The sequence below is a fragment of the Phocoena sinus genome, chromosome 6 (genome assembly GCF_008692025.1).
Source record: "Phocoena sinus isolate mPhoSin1 chromosome 6, mPhoSin1.pri, whole genome shotgun sequence".
Taxonomy (NCBI): Eukaryota; Metazoa; Chordata; class Mammalia; order Artiodactyla; family Phocoenidae; genus Phocoena; species Phocoena sinus.
The window spans coordinates 49,502,990-49,527,225 of NC_045768.1; the positions used below are offsets into that span (position 1 = coordinate 49,502,990).

General features: G+C 35.5%; 1 protein-coding gene across 4 annotated transcripts in view; it reads right to left on the bottom strand.

Moving 5' to 3' along the window:
• Window positions 1-24,236, bottom strand: part of SMC5 (structural maintenance of chromosomes 5) — a 102,983-nt gene that overhangs the window by 21,758 nt on the left and 56,989 nt on the right. For all 4 annotated transcript variants that reach the window (XM_032634784.1, XM_032634786.1, XM_032634787.1 and 1 more), the window contains 8 exons: window positions 22,500-22,654; window positions 17,828-17,941; window positions 8,757-8,851; window positions 7,982-8,114; window positions 5,164-5,337; window positions 3,716-3,885; window positions 1,197-1,320; window positions 738-860 (listed from right to left, as the gene is read on the bottom strand). In XM_032634784.1, coding sequence (XP_032490675.1) covers window positions 738-860; window positions 1,197-1,320; window positions 3,716-3,885; window positions 5,164-5,337; window positions 7,982-8,114; window positions 8,757-8,851; window positions 17,828-17,941; window positions 22,500-22,654 — 1,088 coding nt within the window. The remainder of the gene's footprint in view (window positions 1-737; window positions 861-1,196; window positions 1,321-3,715; window positions 3,886-5,163; window positions 5,338-7,981; window positions 8,115-8,756; window positions 8,852-17,827; window positions 17,942-22,499; window positions 22,655-24,236) is intronic.

The following is a 24,236-nucleotide window of genomic DNA, read 5'->3' on the forward strand; positions in this document are numbered from 1 at the left end:
TAAGTGTGAGAATATACTGCAGTACACCTATAGGGATACCTTAAAGCTTGGTTTGTTGTATATGTTGTCCATGGGTTGTTTGTTAACTGTTATGTTATCCTAGTTGCTCTTCTGTTTTTGGGAAAGGATTTGAAAGACTCAAAAACTATCCCACTGTTATACTAACTCATTTTGTTGCTAGTTCTTCTCTGGAATTTATGTTAACTTAGTACATCACCCCCGACCCCCCACTATTTCGATATTTATCATCGTTTCACAGGTATTAACAGAAGGTTAAATCACGAAGATTACACACTAAGGCCACTCTCAGTGTTGACTAGAACTCATCTGCAGTTTACTTTATGGGATACAAACTGCAATAAAAGCTACTAGTTGCTGCTTGATAACAGTAACAACTATAATTTATATTGGTTAAGAAAGCAGACATGAGACTTTGGTCTTCAAGTGACTAAATCAGGGACTCTAATTCTCTTTTTTGATTATTACCACACCTCCCCCAATCAAATAACATAAAATGCAGAATACATACACAGGGTTTCAAATATTGCTTCCTCATCAGCAGGATGCATTAAATTTGTAAATTAAAGAGCATAAAAAAACTGCATATTGCAAGGCATGATATATATATATATATATATATATATATATATGTATATACATACACCCCCCCCACCGCACACACACATTTTCAAACTGGTCTGAAGCCCCAAAATAAAAAATAAAAGTAAACATTTTACCTCTGTGAGACGTAGCTGTGATGAAGCAGCCATATAATCTGATTCTAATTTGTTCTTCTCGGAGATCACTGTAGTATTTTGAAGAATTAAATCTACTTTTTGTATATGCAAAGAAGTACAAATCTAGGAATAAAAAACCCCTATGAGTTTGTTTTACAACTAAGAAAAACAGTACAGTTTCTTTTAAAAAACAAAATTATAAACCATGAAAAAAATAACATTTTTCTAATGTGACTGATACCTCTCTCAAATAAATCTTTTTATAATTTTATTTTAAGAGAATGTTAAAGTTTTCTTGTATATCTGAGTCATCTGGAATAAAATAATTTAGCTTAATGAGTGCTTTAAACCAATTTACTGATCTAGAATGAGAAATGTCCAACAATACAATCTCTTGCTAAGATTTTGCTGTCGACCTGCAACAAAAAAAATATGACTAAAATTAAGAAAATGGCTTACCTTTATCAGGTTTGTTAATTCAGTAACAAGTTTGGCTTTTTGAACATTTATTTCTTTGATTTTGGTGCTTGCTTTTCGTTCTTCCTCTTCAAGGTTGCAAGTATCCTGTTCCATCAGCTTTAAACTGTATGAAATGCATAATGATGTGGAAATCAGAGAAAACACAAGGATTGAGCCCAAATTCCAAGGCCCCCTGCTGCTTTATGGGTGGGCTATTTAGCAATGCTACTCAGATGTTAACTGCTAGCTTCTAGGTTAAACAATCATTTTGTGTAACCACTCAAGATTGAAAATATTTTTTGAGATAGATAGAGTATGTGCCCAGCATAGTCTAGGTAATGCTAGTGGCTAATGGTATAGGATCTGGAATCAGAAAGATGGATTTAAATTTCCTCTTTGCCACTAATGAGCGATATAACTGAAGAACTTACTTCTCTGAGCTTCAGTTTCCTCATCTATAAACTGTAAATAATAATAGTACCTCTCCACTGGGCTCTGGTGAATACTAAAAAAAGGCAAATTCTGGAACACACTTAGTATAGTGTCTGGTCCATAACTGATAAACATTGTTTATAAATATAGTCCCTTCCCTTAAGGAGCTTAACTGTGGAGATCTGATTAACAGGTAAAAAATATATGTAATGAAAAGGCAATACAACAATCCTAAAGGTTAATACTTTGCTCTTTAAGATGAAGAAACTAAGGCTCAGAAGTTGTTACCTAAGATCCCAGATACTAAACTGTAAGATGTGTTTGACATCAAAGTCCAAGTCTTTCCACTACATCATGTTGCCTCAAGGGAAGAATCAAGAACAAACGATGGAAGCAATAATAAACAAGAATGAAATAAGTTCAGTGGATGCTGTAGAGAGTGGACTGAACGGTACATGAAGAGACTTTGGGGAAGACAGGGAGGAAATTAGAATGGGTGGAGTGAAATAAGATTTTGAAAAACCTGAAAGCCAATCTAAAGGAAAGCAGTATTTAATTAAATTTCATGTAGTAAAGGTAGGGAGCTATAAGATATTCTTGAAGGGGGTAGGAACGTGAAAAGAAGATAAACTGGATGACAGTATTCTGGACGCACTGAACCGAGAAGGAGACTAGTCAAGTAGAGACCATTAACCATGTCACCACTGCAGTATTCCAAAGTGAGTAACTGGAGGTATGAGACAGCAGGATGACAATGGCTATGAAAGGTTACTGCACTACAAAAATCAACATTACTTTATGAGGAGAAAGTTTAGCTTTAGACAATGAGTTCAATACAGCAGTCCAACAGTAAATGTCTTGTAGATGACTGAAGACAGAAGTGAAGGGTTAAAGTAGAAAAAAATTCTAGGCAGTCAGTTAGACTAAATAGCTATATCTTGCTTTAAGCAACCAAGGTACATTACTGACTTTTTAAACAAAAGTTAATGTGCAATTGTTTGCTTAAAATTTTTTTTCTTAAAGCATTTTAAATATTTAATTTATGAATGTGTTTAGAAACACTATTATATTAGATCAAGGTAAACTTGTACCTTATTCAAGACTCAGCTCTCCTTTATTATGTTATTGATATCTATATTTTTATTCTATAGCAAAGAAGCATAAAAGAACAATCACAACAGAAAGGTCTGTGCTGTGTCATGACAGGGCATGGGAAAAGCCTTGAAACTGGAAGCCACAGTTCCTTTCCCCAGACTGAACACCCTAATAGCTTTTATCCCATCTTATATATTCCAAGTTTCTATAAAATATCTAAATTCAAAATAAAACAATAAGTTCTGAGAACAATTGCCTGGGATCTCACAGTAAGCTAGCATAATGTAACAAAGTCATTCATGGGTGAATGATGCACTTAAAGTAATGTAGGAGTGCACAACTTCACTGATGAGTTCGCATTCCATGTTGCAATTAAACTTTCACAAACCACACCTTGGCAAGTTTTGATAATACATACACTGAAAAGTCTATTAAAGCACTTCTCCCTTTTCCAGCTGCATATCTATGTGAGGCCAGATTTTCTTCATATACTTCAACCAAAACATCTCACAACCCAGTGAATGCAGAAGCACATATGAAAAACAACTGACTTCATCTAAAGAGATTTACAAAAATGTAAAAACAATGTCATTCTTCTTGCTAAATGTATTTTGTTTGGAAAACTTTTTCATAAATATGTTACTGTATGGCTTTATTATCGTTTTAATGAATTTAATTTCTAATTTGGTAAATATCAATAGATATAATCCATAGAAACAAAACTTCCTCAAGGTCCTCAATAATTTTTAAGAACAGAAAGGGGTCCAGGGATGAGAACAGCAGATCAGGGAACAGAAAAACTCACAACACTTAAGATTCACCTCCCTTTGTCCCATGTTTTGGGTAGGAGGGTAAGTAAGTTTGAGAGAGAAATTGTACGCAGATTGCTGGTGGGAATTGTGTCGTCATTACAACGTATAACTAACAATATCCTTATAGTGCTTTTGTACCACCCACCCAGCCCCCTTACCCCAAAATAGGCTGAAAGATACCTTCCTAGTTTGGAACTAATTTTTTGTTCCAGTTGTCTTTTCTTGGTTTTCCTTTCAAGAAGCTCCTTCTTCTTTTGTCTAAGTTCATTATCTTTGTGTTCTAGATGTTTGTTTGTCTCACGTAAGGCAATCAACCCTGATTCTACTGCTTGCAATTTTCTATTAATTTCCTATGGAATATGCAATATTGTTAGTATATTTAAAAAACAGGCTAACGTATTATAACTCCAGTTAATATTCTTTATTAATACTCAAAATAACCAATCTTTAACTTAGATATACAAGACATAACACCGTACATTCTCTGACATAAATCATACCAATGTTTTCTTAAGTCAGTCTCCCAAGGCAATAAGAAATAAAAGCAAAAATAAACAAATGGGACTTAAACTTACAAGCTTTTGCACATGAAAGGAAACCAAAAACAAAATGAAAAGACAACCTACGGACTAGGGGAAAATATCTGCAAAGGATGCAACTGACAAAAGCTTCATTTCCAAAATATACAAACAGCTCATATAACTCAAAAATAATCCAATCAAAAATTGGGCAGAAGACCTAGATAGGTATTCTCCAAATAAGATAAACAGATGGCCAATAGGCACATGAAAAGATGTTCAACATTGCTAATTATTAGAGAACTGCAAAGTGAAACCACAACGAGGTACCACCACATACCAGTCAGAATGGTCATCAAAAATGCTGGAGAGGGTGTGGAGAAAAGGGAACCCTCCTACACTGTTGGTGGGAATGTAACTTGGTGCAGCCACCATGGAAAACAGTATGGAGGTTCTTCAAAAAACTAAAAACAGAGTTACCATATGATCCAGCAATCCCACTCCTGGGCATATATCCAGACAAAACTATAATTTGAAAAATACATGCACCCCAGTGTTCATAGGAGCACTATTTACAATGGCCAAGACATGGAAACAACCTAAATGTCCATCAACAGATGAATGGATAAGGAAGATGTGGTGCATACATACAATGGAACACTACTCAGCCATAAAAGAGAACAAAATAACGCCATTTGCAGCAACATGGATGGACCTAGAGATTATAAGTGAAGTCAGAAAGAGAAAGATAAATACTATATATCACTTATATGTGGAATCTAAAATATGACACGAAGTTACTTACAAAACACACTCATAGACATAGAGAACAGATATGTGATTGCCAAGGGAAAGGGGGAGGCAGGGGATGGATGGATTGGGAGTTTGGGATTAACAGATGCAAACTATTATAGATAGAATGTATGAACAACAAGGTCCTACTATATAGCACAGGGAACTATATTCAATATCCTGTAATAAACCACAATGGAAAAGAATATGAAAAAGTATATACCTATAACTGAATCACTTTGCTATACCCCAGAAACTAATGCAACATTGTAAATCAACTGTACTTCAATTAAAAAAAAGTTTTTTTAAATGACCAACCTTTAGCTGTTCTTCTAAGTGTCGTCTTTGCTCTAGATCCACAGTGACTGTGAGAAACTGGGCTACTTTTAGGGATGTGTTACTAGAAATAACTTGGTTTGAATAAAAAGAAGTTTTCACCACAAACTTTTCTTCTGCTGTATAAATTTGTTTTAATCGGGTTTCTTGTATTACCTATAATGTAAAATACGCATTCAGTGCACATCTAAGAATAATTATGACATATTTTTAAAAGGACTAACGAATTAAAAATACAGATCTCATGAATTTTAGAAGATCAAAATATACTAGGATATACTTTATTTTTTTAAAAATGTACCCAACATCTCTAAAAAGGTGAGTGATAAAATTCAGGTTATTATTTGGGAAAACACCACTCAGGAAGAGAGAACTGGGAGAAAACCAAAACAACCACCAAAGTTGGCTATACTTCTACTTCACTATACAATCTCTCCCAAGTAAGTGTACTTTTGGGACTTTATCTACAGAAGAGATACCAGGAGTCAACTTCCCTGTAGACTGAACTGTGTTATCTCAACTAACACATTTACTCTCCCCTCCCCTCAGTTATATTGTTCAAAGATACATAATCTTATATTTAATTCCTGTATATTTGGGGAATACTTAATGCACACACTTTTCAAGGACTTCAAAGACTTTGCATTTTTTGGAGATCTTTTCTCTCAAGAATTTATCTAAGGAGTTTCATAAACTAATGCACATTCTAAACACCCTAACATTGGATCTGTTACTGTTATTTATAAAGAATAGGCTGCTGTAGTTTTTTCCAATCTCTAAAGGTTTACTACCAGTATTCTTGTGGCTTCTCTCTAGAAGTTTAAGTGAAGAGATAAGACATATTTAAGCATACTTAGTTTAATAGGGTATAAACTGGCATCCACAAATGCTGAATAATTTGAAATGAAGGGAAAGCCTAGATGAGGTTAGCCTACCCACATTTCATGAAAATAAGTTTTAATCAAATTGAAACTGACAGAGATGGTGGGAGTGCTCTCAGCAAAAAGAACATTGTTAAGCTAAGGAGGTCAGCAGACAATTGAACCAGAGACCAGCCTTGGAAATTAATGAGAACAACTGCATAAATAGAGTATAATCATTTACAGAATCTAAAAATGTCAGGACTTGATAATAAAGCAAAACTTACACTAAAGAATGTTATTTTTATTCTAAGGAAGAAATATAGCCATTATTTGTCATTAGGTAGACATGAAACATTAAGACTGAATTTCCTCAATGAAGGCTTGTATCTTCTGAAAGATGGCTAAGACAATGTCAAGGGCTTTATTAGGTGTCTGACTTTGCTTTACTATATACAATGTTATTTTTCTAGTACAGACAGTAGAGTTAAAGCTCTCTAGATGACTTAACCAAAATGTTAAAAAGTGCATAAAAATCAACTTGAAGCACTGTTCAAAAAGTGAAAGGATTTTCCAAGTGCAGTACTGCTCCTTTCTGCCCCAAAGTAAAGCTATGAAAGCCCTTACCAAATTTTCTATAGTCTTTCTGCAATACTAAAGAATACCTACTATCCTAAGCTTCAGAGATAGCACCCTACCTACCTCTGAAGTTATGACAGAAATTGGATTGGTCTATGTATATAGTCTTGTCCTCTTTTTTTAAACCCCATCTATGAAGACCAAAGAGAGAGGTACACCCACATGGAGAGTTGTATTTTTGGTTTCCCCAAATGGTCACCATAATATAATTTTTAATCAAAGACACAGGCAACTTACCATAAGTAATAATGGCTTGTCTGTGCAAAATGGGATAGTAATGAGCCCCCATTTCTATCTTCTGTTAATGAGGTATATAGAGGCCCCGAAATTACAAATGAATATCCTAGGGATACTTGTAGAATGGTTGTTAAAAAATTTAAAACACATTCTCTAACAAGTTCACTATTATAAATAGCAGTTAGGTCTGTAATTGGGTCCTACAAGCAGTATTAATATGGCAACTTGGTATTAAGGAAAAATCTTTTCTAGAGGAGACTTCTTCCCTGTTTCTCCCTTTGATAAAAGCAATGAAGGTGGTTTGGAGTCTTAGAGATTACTTGTAAGGAGAAGAAAACTCCAAGCATTAGCAGAATATAGGAACTTAGAGTTTATGTAGCTGTACTAGACAGGAAAATGAAATCCTATTAAGGGGTGGTCATTCACATGAGATAATCTTAAATGGAAACTTTAAGGGGAGGGCTTACCAAAGCAGTTACATATCCTAGCCTACCATCCTAAAGTATAATTTGTCTGAAAAACATAATACAAGAATTTAAATGACTAAACCGTTAATGTTTGAACAAATGTTTGTCAAGCAAGGCAGAATCACATAAGAGAGCCACGTGTTTCTTCAGGTTTTAACTACCCTACATGTATTATTTATTTACTCTAGGTCAGCGGTCCCCAACCTTTTTGGCATCAGCGATCAGTTTCGCGGAAGACAGTTTTTCACAGACCTGGGCTGGGTGGGTGGGGGGGATGATTCAGGCAGTAATGCAAGTGATGGGGAAAAATGGGGAGCGGCAGATGAAGCTTCGCTCGGTTGCCCACCGCTCACCTCCTGCTGTGTGTGCAGCCTGGGGGTCGGGGGCCCCTGCTCTAGGTAACTCCACACCACTCCTGTCGTCAAGTATTAGTCAACATTCACTGTCCTATGTCATATTAAAAATGGAAAATACCAAGATAATTTCTGTATGGTTAGAAACAATGGCATGTTTCTCTAAATTACAAGTTTTCCTTGACTTTAAGCTAAGAAGTTTTAACAAAACTACATTTTTGGTACTGATTCAGTACTTTCTTACCTGTTCAATTCTTTCTCTGGTTCTTTCAGTTCCTACAGGAACTTCATGAATGTGATACTGGCAGCAGAGGTAACTCATGACAGGATCAGGTGCATCAAATAACTCTCGCAAATAAGAGAAAAATCCATATTGTCTGAAAGGAAAAGCAACTATTAGGTTTTTCTTCTTAAAATATCATTTAAAAAAAAATCCTAGTTGACATGTGGTGACTAAACAATAAATAAAAAATAAATTAACAATGGTACAGAAAGTATTTTCTTTGTATAGTTTAGCCACTTAATATTAAGTAATTAATATTCAGATTTATTTCCTTGTCCAAAAAGTTTAATATTTATAATTACAAACCATTAATCTCTTCTTTTGTTGCTTCTACCATTGCTTTTATACAGAATTAAGACTTTATTTACTTATAGCTGTTTTATAATTGCAGTTTTTCCATTTGATCCTTCTGGAAATTATGTTTATATTATGAAGTGATGATTTACCCTTTTATTTTCCCAATAACTAACCAACTATTTCAGTAGCTTTTACTAAGTAGTCCAATATTATTCCACTGATTTAAAAAATCACCATCATATACTAACTGATACCATGGTCTGTTCCTGGGCCTAGATTTTTCCTTATTTTAGACTTAGGAAGAGATCCTAAAAGGGAATAATTCAGCCTATAAGAAACATATTTATGTGACAAAGAAATAATTAAAATATATTTGAGAGAAATGATTATTCAATATTCAAAGTAACAGCTTAGTTCTAATAATATTTTCAAGACTTACTTGAGTTCATTCAATGGTCGTGAAGGTGCTTTGTCTGCATATGAACTCTTAGGAGCAATAACAGCATTCACTCTTAATTTTTTATGGTCACGAACCTTAATATAAGGAAAAGAAAATATTACCTTAATTACCATATACTCAATCAAAAGAATTTTTAAAGTTATGGTATTCTTATTGGCATTCATGGGATGATCAGAAATTTGAACACTGACTAGCTATTTAATGGTACTTATAAGAAAATTTTTTAGTGTGATGATATTGTAGCTATGTGTTTTCACAAAGAGTACATTTCTTTTGTTATTTCCACCGATAAATTCTATCAAACAGATAAGGAAGCAGTAATACCAAAAACCTTTTCAGAACAAAAAGGAAGGGACAAGTCATTTTATGATTCCAGTATAATCCTGACAAAAGTATTACAATATCCCTCATGAACACATATACAAAAATCCTTAACAAAATATTAGTAAACAGAATCCAGCAATATACGTGACCAAGTAGAATTTATCCCAGGGATGTGAGATTGGTTGATTTTGAATGCTACATCAATCCAAGTTATTGTATTATCAGAATAAAGTACAAAAGCCATATGATTTTCAGCAAACTAGGAATAGAAAGAAATTTCCTCCACATGGTAAAGGGCATCTATGATAAGTATACAGCAGACATAATAATTGTGGAATATTGAGTGCTTTCCCCTTAAGCCTGGGAATAAGCAGGGGTATCAAATCACACCACTTCTTTTCAACATTGTCCTAGAGGTACTAGACAATGTAGTGAAGCAAAATAAAGAGGTAAAAGATTAAAAAGGAACAAGTAAAAAGATCTACTTGCAAGGGTATGATTTTCTACACAGAAAGTCCTGTGGAATCTATAAAGCAACTACTAGAATTCAGGAAGTGAATTCAATAGTGTCACAAGATTACACATCAAATGAAAATATATCAAATTATATCTATGTACTAGCAGTTAACAACTGAAAAATGAATTTGAGAAATCCATTTCTAAGAGTGTCAAAAATTCATAAAATACTTAGGAACACATTTAACAAAAGATGTGCAAGACATAAAACACAAAAAAATAAAACACTGCTGAGAGACAAGATGGGATGGTGGAATGGAGGAATTTCATGGTGGCACAGATTAGCAATGTTCAAACTACTTTCACAGTCTAGAATGCTGTGACTACTTTCACAGCACTCTACACTTGAACAAATTAGTAAATAAATTGATGATAAGGGGGAGAAGGAGGTGTTTTTCACTGCTACAGTAGGAAATTACAGATATGCAAAGGAGAAAGAGTAGAAGGTACCCTGTTGTGTTCGACTGTAATTGGAAGCATCAGTGTGAATTCATGGTGCCCTTATGCACTCTTGTTCTCCAGATAAATATAGAAATAAGGGTTTGCATGCAAGGGCTAAGAAGCAATGAGACACTAGCAGCAATGCACACATCTAACACACAGATCTTGGTTTCTAAAAACTAGGGTTCTTTGGGGAAAAGGCTGATTGTAAGGCCCAGACACAGCAAGGTAAAGGTATAAGTGAACACCTTGCTCTCCCCAAAAGTAAGTACTGCTCAAAATATGTTGGTAAAGGCTTCCCTGGTGGCGCAGTGGTTGAGAGTCCACCTTCCGATGCAGGGAACACGGGTTCGTGCCCCAGTCCGGGAAGATCCCACATGCAGCAGAGTGGCTAGGCCCATGAGCCATGGCCGCTGAGCCTGTGTGTCCGGAGCCTGTGCTCCGCAATGGGAGAGGCCACAACAGTGAGAGGCCCGTGTACCGCAAAAAAAAAAAATGTTGGTAAAATAACGTACAGCGGTCAAGCTGAAGGTCTCACTGGCCAAATGTGGGACAATTTGAGCATTAAAATAAATAATGATAGTAATGGATTAAAATCCATAAAACAAAATTCTATGAATTTTATATGATATAATGACTAAATAAAAGGAAAAGAAAGAGCTCTTCCTTATAGAATACCAACTAATAAATATAGAAAGAATGATGAGAATCATTAATGGTTCTTAAACCTACTAGGCAGTTACATGAGCAACAGGATATTTTTAAAGGCTCAAAGTATTTCCTCACACATAATTACCAACAGAAAAATAGTTTTACTGTAATGCTTGTTTTGAGGACAAATTTATTCCAAGCAATTTATATATTAGGGGACAACTTAAACATTATGTGATTCTCACATTTGCTTAGGTACAATTATATCCATAACAAATATAAGCTTTTCTCTAGGTGAATGCAAAAAATTGCACCCAACTGAATGGAGCTGTGTAGGAATAGACGTAATTTGTGCACAAATACACAGACACACACACATCCCTCTCAAACATCTACCAGCTGCCTGAGTTCACTACATATTATGAGCCACCCCTCAACCACATCTGGTGTTACAACTTTCCATCCAATTTCAGGTAAGTGCTTTATAATTGTTTTACCTACTACATAATTCACATACGGAACCCTTCCAATGCCTACTTCCACAAGCCAACTTCAGGTCTTTCAATAAGGCACAGGGTTGTAACATACAGTACAGGGAATATAGTCAATATTTCATACTAATTTTGTACATTGTGTAATCCATAAAACATCAAATTACTATGCTGTACACCTGAAACTTATAAGTCAACCATACTTCAATAAACAAATAAAAAAGAAAAAGCATTTATTGTATCTGCATATTTCTTAATAATTTAACATATGTAAAGCTGTGCTTCCCCCCCCCCCACACCATAGCCCCTGTGGGTTTTTATTATACAATTCTGCAGTACAGTAATTTTTAGGAATTATATATTGCTTATAGCAAAACCACCTGTACTTTGCTATGGAGAAATAATAAAGCAGGAGAAGACAAGACGGAGTAGAAGGATGTGAGCTCACCCCCTCTTATGGAAACACCAAAATCACAACTAACTACCTCTGGCAAAAAAATGCTGGAACCTACCAAAAAAGATACCCTGTATGCAAAGACAAAGAAGAAGCCCCAATGAGATGGTAGGAGCAGTGCAATGGCGATAAAATCAAATCCCATACATGCTGGGTGGGCGACCCACAAACTGGAAAATAATTATACTACAGAAGTTCTCCCACAGGAGTAAAAGTTCTGAGCCCCACGTCAGGCTCCCCAGCCTGGGGGTCTGGCAACAGGAGGAGGAGCCCCCAGAGAATGTGGCTTTGAAGGCCAGCGGGATTTGATTGCAGGAATTCCACAGCACTGGGGGAAACAAACTCCATTCTTGGAGGGCACACACAGGGCCTTGCGTGCACCAGGACCCAGGTAAAAAAGCAATGACCTCATAAGAAACTTACCTGCTAGTATTGAAGGGTCTCCTGTGGAGGTTGGGGGGGGGGTGTCTGTGGCTCACTGTGCGGACGAGGACACTGGTGATGGTAGTTCTGGGGAGTACTCATTGGCATGAGCCCTCTTGGAGGCTGCCATTTTCTCATCAAGATCTGGCTCCACCCAACAGCCTGTAGGCTCCAGTGCTGGGATGCCTCAGGCCAAACAAACAACAGGGTGTGAACACAGCCCCATCAATCAGCAGACCAGCTGCCTAAAGCCTTCCTGAGTAAACAGCTGCCTGATAAACACACCCCTTGACACAGCCCTGCCCACCAGAGGGGCAAGAGCCAGCTCTACCCACCAGTGGGCAGGTACCAGTCCCTCCCACCAGGAAGCCTGCACAAGCCTCTTAGACAGCCTCATCCACCAGGGGGCAGATGGCAGAAGCAAGAAGAACTATAAGCCTGCAGCCTGCAGAATGGAAACTGTAATCACAGAAAGTTAGGCAAAATGAGACAGCACAGGAATATGTTCCAGATGAAGGAACAAGATAAAACCCCAGAAGAACAACTAAGTAGAGATAGGCAATCTACCTGAAAAAGAGTTCAGAGTAATGACAATAAAGACGACCCAAGATCTTGGAAAAAGAATGGAGGCACAGATCAAGAAGACACAAGAAATGTTTAACAAAGACCTAGAAGAACTAAACAACAAACAGAGATGAACAATACAATAACTGAAATGAAAAATACACTAGAAGGAATCAATAGCAGAGTAACTGCGGCAGAACTGGTAAGTGAGCTGGAAGACAGAATGGTGGAAATCACTGCTGTGGAACAGAATAAAGAAAAAAGAATGAAAAGAAATGAGGACAGTCTACGAGACCTCTGGGGCAACATTAAACACACCAACAGTCACATTATAGGGGTCCCAGAAGGAGGAGAGAGATGGAAAGGACCTGAGAAAATATTAGAAGAGATAATGGCTGAAAACTTCCCTAATATGTGAAAGGAAACAGTCACCCAAGTCCAGGAAGCACAGAGGAAGCAGAGTCCCAGGCAGGATAAACCCAAGAAGGAACATGCCAAGATACATGGTATCAAAATGACAAAAATTAAAAACAAAAAATATTAAAAGCAATAAGGGAAAAGTAACAAATAATGTACAAGGGAACTCCCATAAGGTTATCAGCTAACTTCTCAGCAGAAACTCTGCAGGCCAGAAGGCAGTGATGAAAAGGAAGAATATACAACCGAGGATACTCTACCCAGCAAGGCTCTCATTCAGATTCGACGGAGAAATCAAAAGCTTTCCAGACAAGAAAAGGCTAAGAGAATTCAGCACCATCAGACCAGCTTTGCAACAAATGCTAAAGGAACTTCTCTAGGTGGAAAAGAAAAGGCCACAACTAGAAACAAGAAAATTATGAATGGAAAAGCTCACTGGTAAAGGCAAACATACAGTAAAGGTAGGAAATCATCTGCTAAACAAATATGATATCAAAACCAGCAATTATGAGGAGAGCACAAAGGCAGGATATTGGAAATGCATTTTAAATTAAAAGATCAGCAACTGAAAACAATCTTGTTTATATATAGAATGCTATACCAAAACCTCATGGTAACTGCACACTGAAAATCTACAATAGATACACATGCAGAAAAGAATAAGGAATCCAAACACAACACTACAGTTAGTCATCAAATCACAAGAGAAAAAAAGAGGAAGGGAAGAAAAAACACGTACAAAAACAAATCCAAAACAATTAACAAAATGGCAATAAGAAGCTGCAGTCATCAAAACAGTATGGTACTGGCACAAAAACAGAAATACAGATCAATGGAACAGGATAGAAAGCCCAGAAATAAACCCACACACATATGGTCAATGAATCTACAACAAAGGAGGCAAGACTATACAATGGAGAAAAGAGAGTCTCTTCAATAAATGGTGCTGGGAAAACTGGACAGCTACACATGAAAAAATGAAATTAGAACATTCTTTAACAAGATACATATAAATAAACTCAAAATGGATTAAAGACCTAAATATAAGACCAGATACTATAAAACTCTTAGAGGAAAATATAGGCAGATCACTCTTTGACATAAATCGCAGCAATATCTTTTTCAAGCTGTCTCCTAGAGTAATGGAAATAAAAACAAAAATAAGCATGGGACCTAATCAAACTCAAAAGCTTTTGCACAGCAAACGAAACCATAAACAAAATGAAAAGGTAACCCACAGAATGGAAGAAAATATTTGCAAACAAAGAGATTAACAAGGGATTAATTTCCAAAATTTACAAACAGCTCATGCGGCTCAATATCAAAAAAACAAACAACCCAATCAAAAAATGGGCAGAAGACCTAAATAGACATTTCTCCAAAGAAGATTTGCATTTAGAAACTAAAATGAAATATCACCACAAAAAAAAAAAAAAAAAAAAAAAGGGACATCCCTGGTGCCACAGTGGTTAAGAATCCGCCTGCCAATGCAGGGAACCTGGGTTCAAGCCCTGGTCCAGGAAGATCCCACATGCTCGGGAGCAACTAAGCCCATGCGCCACAACTACTGAGCCTGCACTCTAGAGCCCACGAGACACAACTACTGAGCCCACGTGCCGTAAGTACTGAAGCCTGCGTGCCTAGAGCCCATGCTCCACAACAAGAGAAGCCATCGCAACGAGAAGCCCGTGCACCGCAACGAAGAGTAGCCCCCGCCTGTCCCAACTAGAGAAAAGCCCGCACGCAGCAACGAAGACCCAATGCAGCCAAAAATAAATAAATAAACAAATACATATATTTTAAAAAAAGAAACATCACCTCACACCAGTCAGTATGGCCATCATCAGAAAGTCAACAAACAATAAATGCTGGAGAGGGTGTGGAAAAAAGGGAACCCTTTTGCACTGTTGGTGGGAATGTAAATTGGTACAGCCACTATGGAGAACAGCACGGAGGTTCCTTAAGAAACTAAAATTAGAGCTATCATATGATTCAGCGATCCCACTTCTGGGCATATATCCAGAGGAAACCATGGTTCGAAAGGATACATGCGCCCCAATGTTCACTGCAGCACTACTTACAATAGCCAAGACATGGAAGCAACCTAAATGTCCATCAACAGATGAATGGATAAAGAAGATGTGGTACATATATACAATGGAATATTACTCAGCCATTAAAAAGAATGAAATAATGCCATTTGCAGCAACATGGATGGACCTGGAGATTATCATACTAAGTGAAGTTAGTCAGACAGAGAAAGACAAATATATGATATGGCTTTATGTGGAATCTAAAAAAATTGATACATATGAACTTATTTACAAAACAGAAACAGACTTACAGACTTAGAGAATGAATTTATGGTTACCAAGGGAGAAGGGTGGGGGGGAGGGATAGATTAGCAGTTTGGGATTGACATGTACACACTGCTATATTTAAAATACACAACCAACAAGGACCTACTGTATAGCCCAGGGAACTCTACTCAATACTCTGTGATAACCTAAATGGGAAAAGAATTTGAAAAAGAACAGATACATGTATGTGCATAACCGAATCACTTTTGCAGTATACCTGAAACTATCACAGCACTGTTAATCAACTATACTCCAATATAAATTAAAAAAACGAAAAAATCAATAAAGCAAATAGGGCAAAATGTGAATAATTATTGTAAATCTGGGTAAAAGGTATATAGGAGCATATGTATGACTCTTGCAACTTTTCTATAAGTTTGAAGTTATATCAAAATAAGTTATTAAAAAGAATGGAGTGGAGGTATAATGAAACAATATTGGCCATAAGTCAATGTATCAATGATACTAGTATGCAGAATTCATTTAAGTTTTAAAAATCTATTGTTTTAGTGGCTACACTAAATAAAACTGATTTATACAATGAGAAAGTAATTTCCTTTTCAATTCCCTTTCAATATTTCTAATTATACCAATGAGTAAGTTACATACGGTGTCATCATGTCTTTAACTCCTTATTACCTCCTTTTAAAAAAATCATATCATCTGCTTTCGAGAAGCAACAGTACAGATCTAGGATTTACTAACACTGCTTTTACTGTCTTTACTGTAATGTAAATTATTTGTTTTTCTAATTTGGTAATGACATTATACTTCCTTTCAGAATATTTCATTTCAGTAACAAGAAGTGAAGTGATTTAAAGAAAAATTTTAAATAATAGTATAGTTAGTACCCAGATATAGCAAAAAATTGTGATGGTAGTACACGGTAGTATGCAGAAATGGCAAACACCATGAAGAAGGTTTGTAAGTTACTGAAGGATGGGAAATGGTACTCTAGTAGATATAATTACAGGAGGAGGTTATATACAATATATTTCAAAATTTTAAATATACATACAAAAAGTGATACATGTAAGAGGAAGTTCTAGTCCTAATGATGAGCCCCTATGGAAAGTTGTCACAGTACAAGAAAAAAAAGGTCAAATTTCCAGGAACCTGTCATATTATTAATATATGGTTCAAATTCTTAGCACAGGGGAAGAAGCATGAGTTTTTGAGGCAAATCCAGTTACTCAGTGTAGGCTAAGCTGGCCATTTGCAAAATAGAAATCATCTAATTACACCTGATTCCAGACCCTTCACACTGTGTCATGTCTCACAGACTTGTAATCCAAGTAATCTACTTCTTCAGTGACATCAGTTCAAGAACTCACTGTTTAGGCTTAAGTAGTTCTAAATAACACAAATGCTTAATTTTTTGGAGACCATTTTATAATTCTGTAGATTCAACTTTTTTATCCAGTCATCTTTTATTCACATTCCCTGTCAACTCCAAACCAGAAGGAGGGCAATACGTAAAAGCCAAAGAAAGTAAAGATTCTTTCCAATCACTTGTGTACCAGAGAAATAGAGGACTACTTAAGCCGATTCATGGTCCTGTCCTCACTTAGACTTACTAGAAAAAGTTTAAACAAAACAAAATCTAAACCTCATCTTTCCAGGGCTTTTTAAAAAGTAGACGGCGTATTGCAAAAGGAAAAAGAAATCTCACTGGCAAGGATAGTAACATACATAGCTAACAATATGTATTATACAGATATATAACAATATATAATAAAAACAATAGTACCCAACAAACTGTTCTAAACTTTTTCATTTAAAAAATTATTTAATCATCACAACCATCTTTTGAAGTAGATATTATCTCCACTTTATAGTGAAGAAATTAAGACACAGAACATTTAGTCAACTTGCTGAAATCAGCAGTAAAGTCGGAATTCAAAGCCTGGTAGCCTATCTGTAGAGTCTCTACTCTTAACTAAGCCATGATGTCTTCCAGTGGCTTATATTCTTGGTCAGTAGTGTTTTTCTAGTCAGATACAGAATTCTCATTCTTTTTAAAGTTTTTTATTTATAATGAGCAACAACATTATATTCCCCACAAAGAAAAACGGAGTTCATTCCAATACATTTCCTAAAAGGATGTCCAAGACCAAAGTCTCATCATTATGATGTTTCTCTTAAAACAATGTGACAATTACTCTTCATATTAATTCCCAATGGTAATTTCAAAAAATGTTAAAGATGGAATTATGGGCTGTTGTTCCTCTTATAAAACTAATTCAATCCTCAGTGGTATAGACAAAAGAAATTAGCAAATTTGAATAATTTTACACAAGAGTTACTGATGGTAAAATAGGTCATTATCATTTTTTGCTCTAGGTTGAGGTTGAAAACTCAAGCACTGGAAGCTAAGTGTGAAGTGAATTAAAATATTACAGTACTTGCCTCTTTGAGGAAAACCTCCATATCTTCTTGACTTTCAAACACAAAAGCTCTCAAGTCATTTGATGGAATATGATTTTCAATATATTTGGCATTTTTGTTATCTTTCATATTGATCTAAACAAAACAAAAAGAAAAGTTGATTTTCATGAAACCCAAACTGACTACTAGAACATAATTATACTTAACTTAGATTTATTTAATTAGGTTAAATAAATCGAGAAAAAAGTGACCAAAAAAGAACAGTTTGGTATTGAAGAGTCAACATTTTTAAACATCTATTTAATTTACTGTCCAAGACATAGTAAAACAAAAGCCAAGACTTTAACAGCACCTAACGCATATTGATTTTGATACCATCTAAGAAATAAAAAGTTCCCTTCTGGCCAACTCACTGAAAACATCTGAAATAGGGTTAGATTGTAACCTGAGTATAAACATTTCTCATCTGTCCCCAAACTTTTAATATTTTTCTTCTTAATCTTTAAGAGGAATTCATGCTATCCATGGCAAAAACTAATTAGTATAAAAATACAAAGGCCTAAATAAAATTTTATGAAACTAATGAAAAAACCTGCTATGGATTAATTATAACTATTGGTGCTTTCAAGAGAAACCCTAGGTTTGTACTACCAGAGCATAAACTTAATTACTTACTCAAAAAATACTAACTAATTAGACATTTTTGCACTTGAGGCTCAGTGCTATGGAAGATACTAAGATAGTTCAGGATCTAGGGCTCTGGGATCAGACAGATGTCACCTCCATTCCTATGTATGACCTTAATCAAGTACCACCTAAATCTCTGAGAGCTTTAGTTACTTCATCCTAAAATGGGTAGAGTACAACAGTCTATATCTCAAGGGACTAAATGTGGATTAAAAGAAATAATACCAAAAAAAATTAGTAGACTGCTTGTCACATAAATGTTAGTATTATTTTAAATTACAGAATATTGATCAGTATAGAAAGATGGGAAAACTAAAAACCAAGCAAACAAATGAAAAAAATCAAAGCCGTATAAAATACCATCACCCAGACATAAACACTACAAACATTAGATGTCTACTGTTTCACTTTTTTTTTTTGCATTACGCGGGCCTCTCACTGTTGTGGCCTCTCCCGTTGCAGAGCACAGGCTCCCAACACGCAGGCTCAGCGGCCATGGCTCACGGGCCCAGCCGCTCCGCGGCATGTGGGATCCTCCCGGACCGGGGCACGAACCTGTGTCCCCTGCATCAGCAGGCGGACTCTCAACCACTGCGCCACCAGGGAAGCCCCTGTTTCACAATTTTTTTGGTACCAAGTTATTGGGTTGGCCAGAAAGTTCATTTGGTTTTTCCAAAAGATGGCTCTAGTGCTTAGTTGTCTTTAACTTCGTTCAAAACAACTTTGTTAGACTATATTGTGACAGCTGTCATATCAGCATGTATTTAAAAAAAAAATCAAAATTGGTGAATTTTTGTGTAGCCATTTTAATACTGAAGATGGAAGAAAAAAGCAACATTTTCGGCATATTATTCTTTATTATTTTAAGAAAGGTAAAAACGCAACTGAAATGCAAAAAAAAGATTTGTGCAGCATATGGAGAAGATGCTGTGACTGACTGAATGTGTCAAAAGTGGTGTGCGAAGTTTCGTGCTGGAGATTTCTCGCTGGACAATAATCCACAGTCGGGTAGACCAGTTGAAGTTGACAGCTATCAAATCGAGACATTAATTGAGAACAACTGACTTTATACCAAGCAGGAGATAGCCGACATACTCATAGTATCCAAATCAAGTGTTGAAAATCATTTGCATCAGCTTGGTTATGTTACTTGCTTTGATGTTTGGGTTCCACATAAGTTAAGTGAAAAAAACCTTCTTGACCGTATTTCTGAATGTGATTCTCTACTTAAACGTGATGAAAACGTTCTGTTTTTTAAAAAAAATTGTGATAGGCCATGAAAAGTGGATACTGTACAATAATGTGGAACAGGAGAGACTGTGGGGCAAGTGAAATGAACCACCACCAACCACACGAAAGGCCGGTCTTCATCCAAAGAAGGTGATGTTGTATATATGGTGGGATTGGAAGGGAGTCCTCTATTATGAGCTCCTTCCGGAAAACCACACGATTAATTCCAACAAGTACTGCCCCGAATTCAACCAACTGAAAGTGGCACTTGGCGAAAAGCGTCCGGAGTTAGTCAACAGAAAATGCATAATCTTCCATCAGGATAATGCAAGATGGCATGTTTCTTTGATGACCAGGCAAAAATGCTTATTGCTTGGCTGGGAAGTTCTGATTCATCTGCCATATTCACCAGACATTGCACCTTTGGATTTCCATTTATTTCAGTCTTTACAAAATTCTCTTAATGGAAAAATTTTCAATTCCCTAGGAGACTGTAAAAGGCACCTAGAACAGTTCTTTGCTCAAAAAGATAGAAAGTTTTGGGAAGATGGAATTATGAAGTCGCCTGAAAAATGATAAAAGGTAGTGGAACAAAAGGGTGAATACATTGTTCAATAATGTTATTGGTGAAAATGAAAAATGTGTTTTTACTTAAAACCCAAAGGAACTTTTTGGCCAACTCAATACTTTGTTGTAAGGAATGGTACAAATGAAAAAAAATATAAAGTGGGTGTTTGCTACAACTTACAGAAAGGGTAAAGTAATCCCAATATCACCATAGGAAGTCATCTTTTTTTATAGTTATGGATAAGCCAGCATAGGACTTAGCTCTCATTATCACTCTTCCCCAGGGTGCATTTATCAGAGACATTCTGCCATATCAGATTCTGGGGCCCATATCTTGTATAAGTTGGTTACACAGTCATCTATTTTTTTGATGAATTTCACCTGCTCGTTTAGGTAATGAGTCTCAGAGAAGTCACAGAAGTAGGGGTCATTTTTGTCACTGGTCAGTTTGTGCATTTACAGTAGTGACTGATTCACAATTTTTTCCAAGAGTAACACACACTCCATTGCATTCATTGTCTGGTTTCCTGATATCCTGAAGGAAGATATGGCCCCTTGTTGGTTCTGAACCTTCATCAGCTTCTTAGTGAGCTCCTTCTCCTCAAGAGATTGATGAAGAAAATATCTGGCAAAGTTCTTCAGAGCCACATCTTTACAAAGTAGTAAGACATGGACAGGTAGACATAGGAGGTGTCGCTTTCCAAGATGTTCTGGTGGTTGATGGCAGACTCCTGTTTCACAATTTTTAAAAATGAAATCTTTCTATATACCCTATCCTGTAATCTGTTTTATAAGTCATTAACATACCATAAATGTCCCTTTATATTAGTAAATAGAGACCTATGGCAACATTTTAAAGGCCTATGGAGGTGGTACAATGCATTTCAACTAGATTTTGAAGGGTTAGGTAAGTGTATGGGCAGGATACAGTTGGAAGAAGGTGGTAGTAAAAGTAAAAGGTTGTTCCAGGAAGGGTAAGATAACAGAGTATCTCCCTTTATCTCAGACTCAAATGTAATTTAAAAAGTAAATATATGCCAGCTAGTAATCTGACTTGGTGATAGGCTACTATCAGGAAATCAAGTGACAAGAGGATGACAAATCTAATAAAGTCCAGAGGTATTGTTTTGAGGTTGGCATTTTAATAAGAATCTGTTGAAAATTACACTTGCATTCTAATTTATAATACTAAGGGTCACAGTATTTCTTCTTGTGTTTTCTTTCAATCCTTACTGGATTAATCAAAACAGTAATGTCTGCATCCAAATTAGGTATTCCCTTCTTGATCGAGCAAAAATATTCTAATGATTCATACCTGAGCAAGAAGAGAATACAGTATTATGCACACTAATTTTGCTAATAGAATGCAAACTATATGAAATGACTTTGAATAAAGCATAATATAAACAGGAGTTACAGAATATAGAACTTTTCATGAATCCTACAAGGATCTACAGTGAATTCTTTCCAAAAAAAAAAAAATCATCTAGCAAAAATAATCCTTTTATCATTTTGAAGTTTTAAGTGTGTGTGTGTGTGTGTGTGTGTGTGTGTGTGTGTGTGTGTATAAAACATGTCATTAGCAAAGAATGTGGGTTTTACTTTTTCATTCCTTCTCATGGCCCAACTTACCATTTAAAATATTTTAGATGGAAATTTTCCTAGTAAATCCACACCCGCATTTCATTAAATGATTTACTAAACACAGCTTGCCCTATTCTTGATGACTCATGATCATTAATAAGACTTATCAAATGTTTATAAGGTCAATAAATTGTTGGTTTCATTCTCAGAATCCTCAGAATGCTTTATTTTTGTAGCAGATGATTTTGTTGTCTATCCTGTCAGGTGTTCCATATCAACTGTATTTATTTATAGCAGTTTTCTACCCCTTTGGCAGCATTTAATATATTGCCTGTTATAACCGAAGAATAGCAATTGCCAGAAGGAAACCAGCTAACCAAGTTTACACATGATTCTTGGTCAATAAGTTGCCAGTTTCATACTTCTATCAAGAAAAAGTTCACAGGTTTATTATCAAGGACGCTTTAAAAAGCTCATGTATGGATTCAGCAGCATACCAGATGCCACAAGTCTACTAATGGAAAAGCAGGGTGTTAAGAAGACTATGAATTCTTAAAACAACAAAACCTACAATGATTACAATAATAAAACTAACAGATACTACTAAGATGAACAAATTTCTTACCGTGAGCATTATGGGTTCACAGACTCTTTGCTTAAATTTGTCTCTGTTATTTCTCAGCCATAAAACAGCATCATATGTATCACGGTATCTCTGTCTCAGCTTATCTTCCTTTTGATTCATAAGGTTGTCAAAACGCACAATATGATCATCCACACCTAAAATTGGAAAATAAAGCATTATTCCTCTGAAAACTTTAATTAGCGAAATAATCTATTAATAACATAAAAGAGTATCTTAGATCTAAAGGTTAAAACACCACTCAGCAAGTACCCAACACAGTGAAAAAGACCCACCCTGGACAAATCATTCTTAAGTTTCTAAACACCTGGGATAAAAGATGATCTTTAAACTACCAAAAATAAATAGGTCACATACAAAATAATGAGAAAACACTAGATTTCCTATCAAAAGACAATGGCAATAGGCCTTCAGGATTCTGAAAGAAAAATTATTTTCAAGCTAGATTTTTATAACACAAAAATAAAAAAGGGGATAATGAAGTAAAGATTTTTCAGGGATGCAAAGACTCAAATTAATTCCCAAATATCTCTTCTTAGGAGGTTATGTGAAGATGTACTCTTACAAAACAAGGAAGTAATTTAAGAAAAATGAAGACACAGAATTCAGGAATAGCTTTTTATTCAACACAGAAGAGGTGTGAGACAAGTCCTAGGTAACAGCCATAAGGAGACCTTGAGAACAATCAGTTTAGATGGGAGGAGGATGGAAGGTCTCAGAACTCAAGAGAATGCCTGATAATTTTTTTCCCAATTTAAGGAAATGCTAAAGTAAATGGTGTTTCTAAAAAATGGTAAATTAAAATCCTAAAAAAAAATTATCAATGAACAGAAATTAGATCATAATGCACTACTTGGCTCTGCTGTGAGCAAGTTTTATTGTTGTAATAACAAAAATAATACTTACTATTTCTAGCTAGTAGAATCAACCCATAAACAGACCATATAAAACTTAATTATGGTTCTCAATAAAGTATGTTTTCAGCCTTTAAACTATAAAAACCAGAGTACATATTAAAGAATTAAAGGGAGGAAAGTAAAAAGAAAGGCTAGGAGTATCAGTATTTTTAGCTTATAAATGTGCATTCAAGCATTATCAACAAATATTAAATGACAAAAAAAGAATATTATTAGTAATAAATAAACATTAATAAATGTTAATGATTACTAATATTAATATAAGAATCCCATTTGGGGAATTACAATAATAGGTAGGGGAGGTGTCATGAGTTGAAATCCACATCTGAAGCAACAAAATATTAAAAGATGATATCTAAAGTTGATTAGCCAAGACATGGTAAAATAAAAATATGATTAAGATATATGAAAGACTATTAGAAAAAATTACTGAAATAGTTAAGAGTGCTTACTCTTGATAGTGGGTCTGGAAGTTGGAAAGGCACTGGGCCACCCTTCTTGTCTAGTGTTATTATTTTTTTTAAACCATACACCTAGCATTTTGCTAAACATATAAACAAATTTTTTTACTAACTGACCTTAGTCATATATACTGAGCTGACAGAATGTAAGATCTCCTCTAACTGAATAATGCTATAGATCTAGCCACACGGTCTATAGCAAAGAAAAAAAAAAAGATGAAATTGGACAGGCTTCAAGGAGCAAAGCTAATGGAAGATTATGAAGGCTAGAATGAAGCGATTAAATTTGACCTGAGAAAAAACAGAAAAGTGAATGACTGTAAAGAAAATAAAGCAAAGTA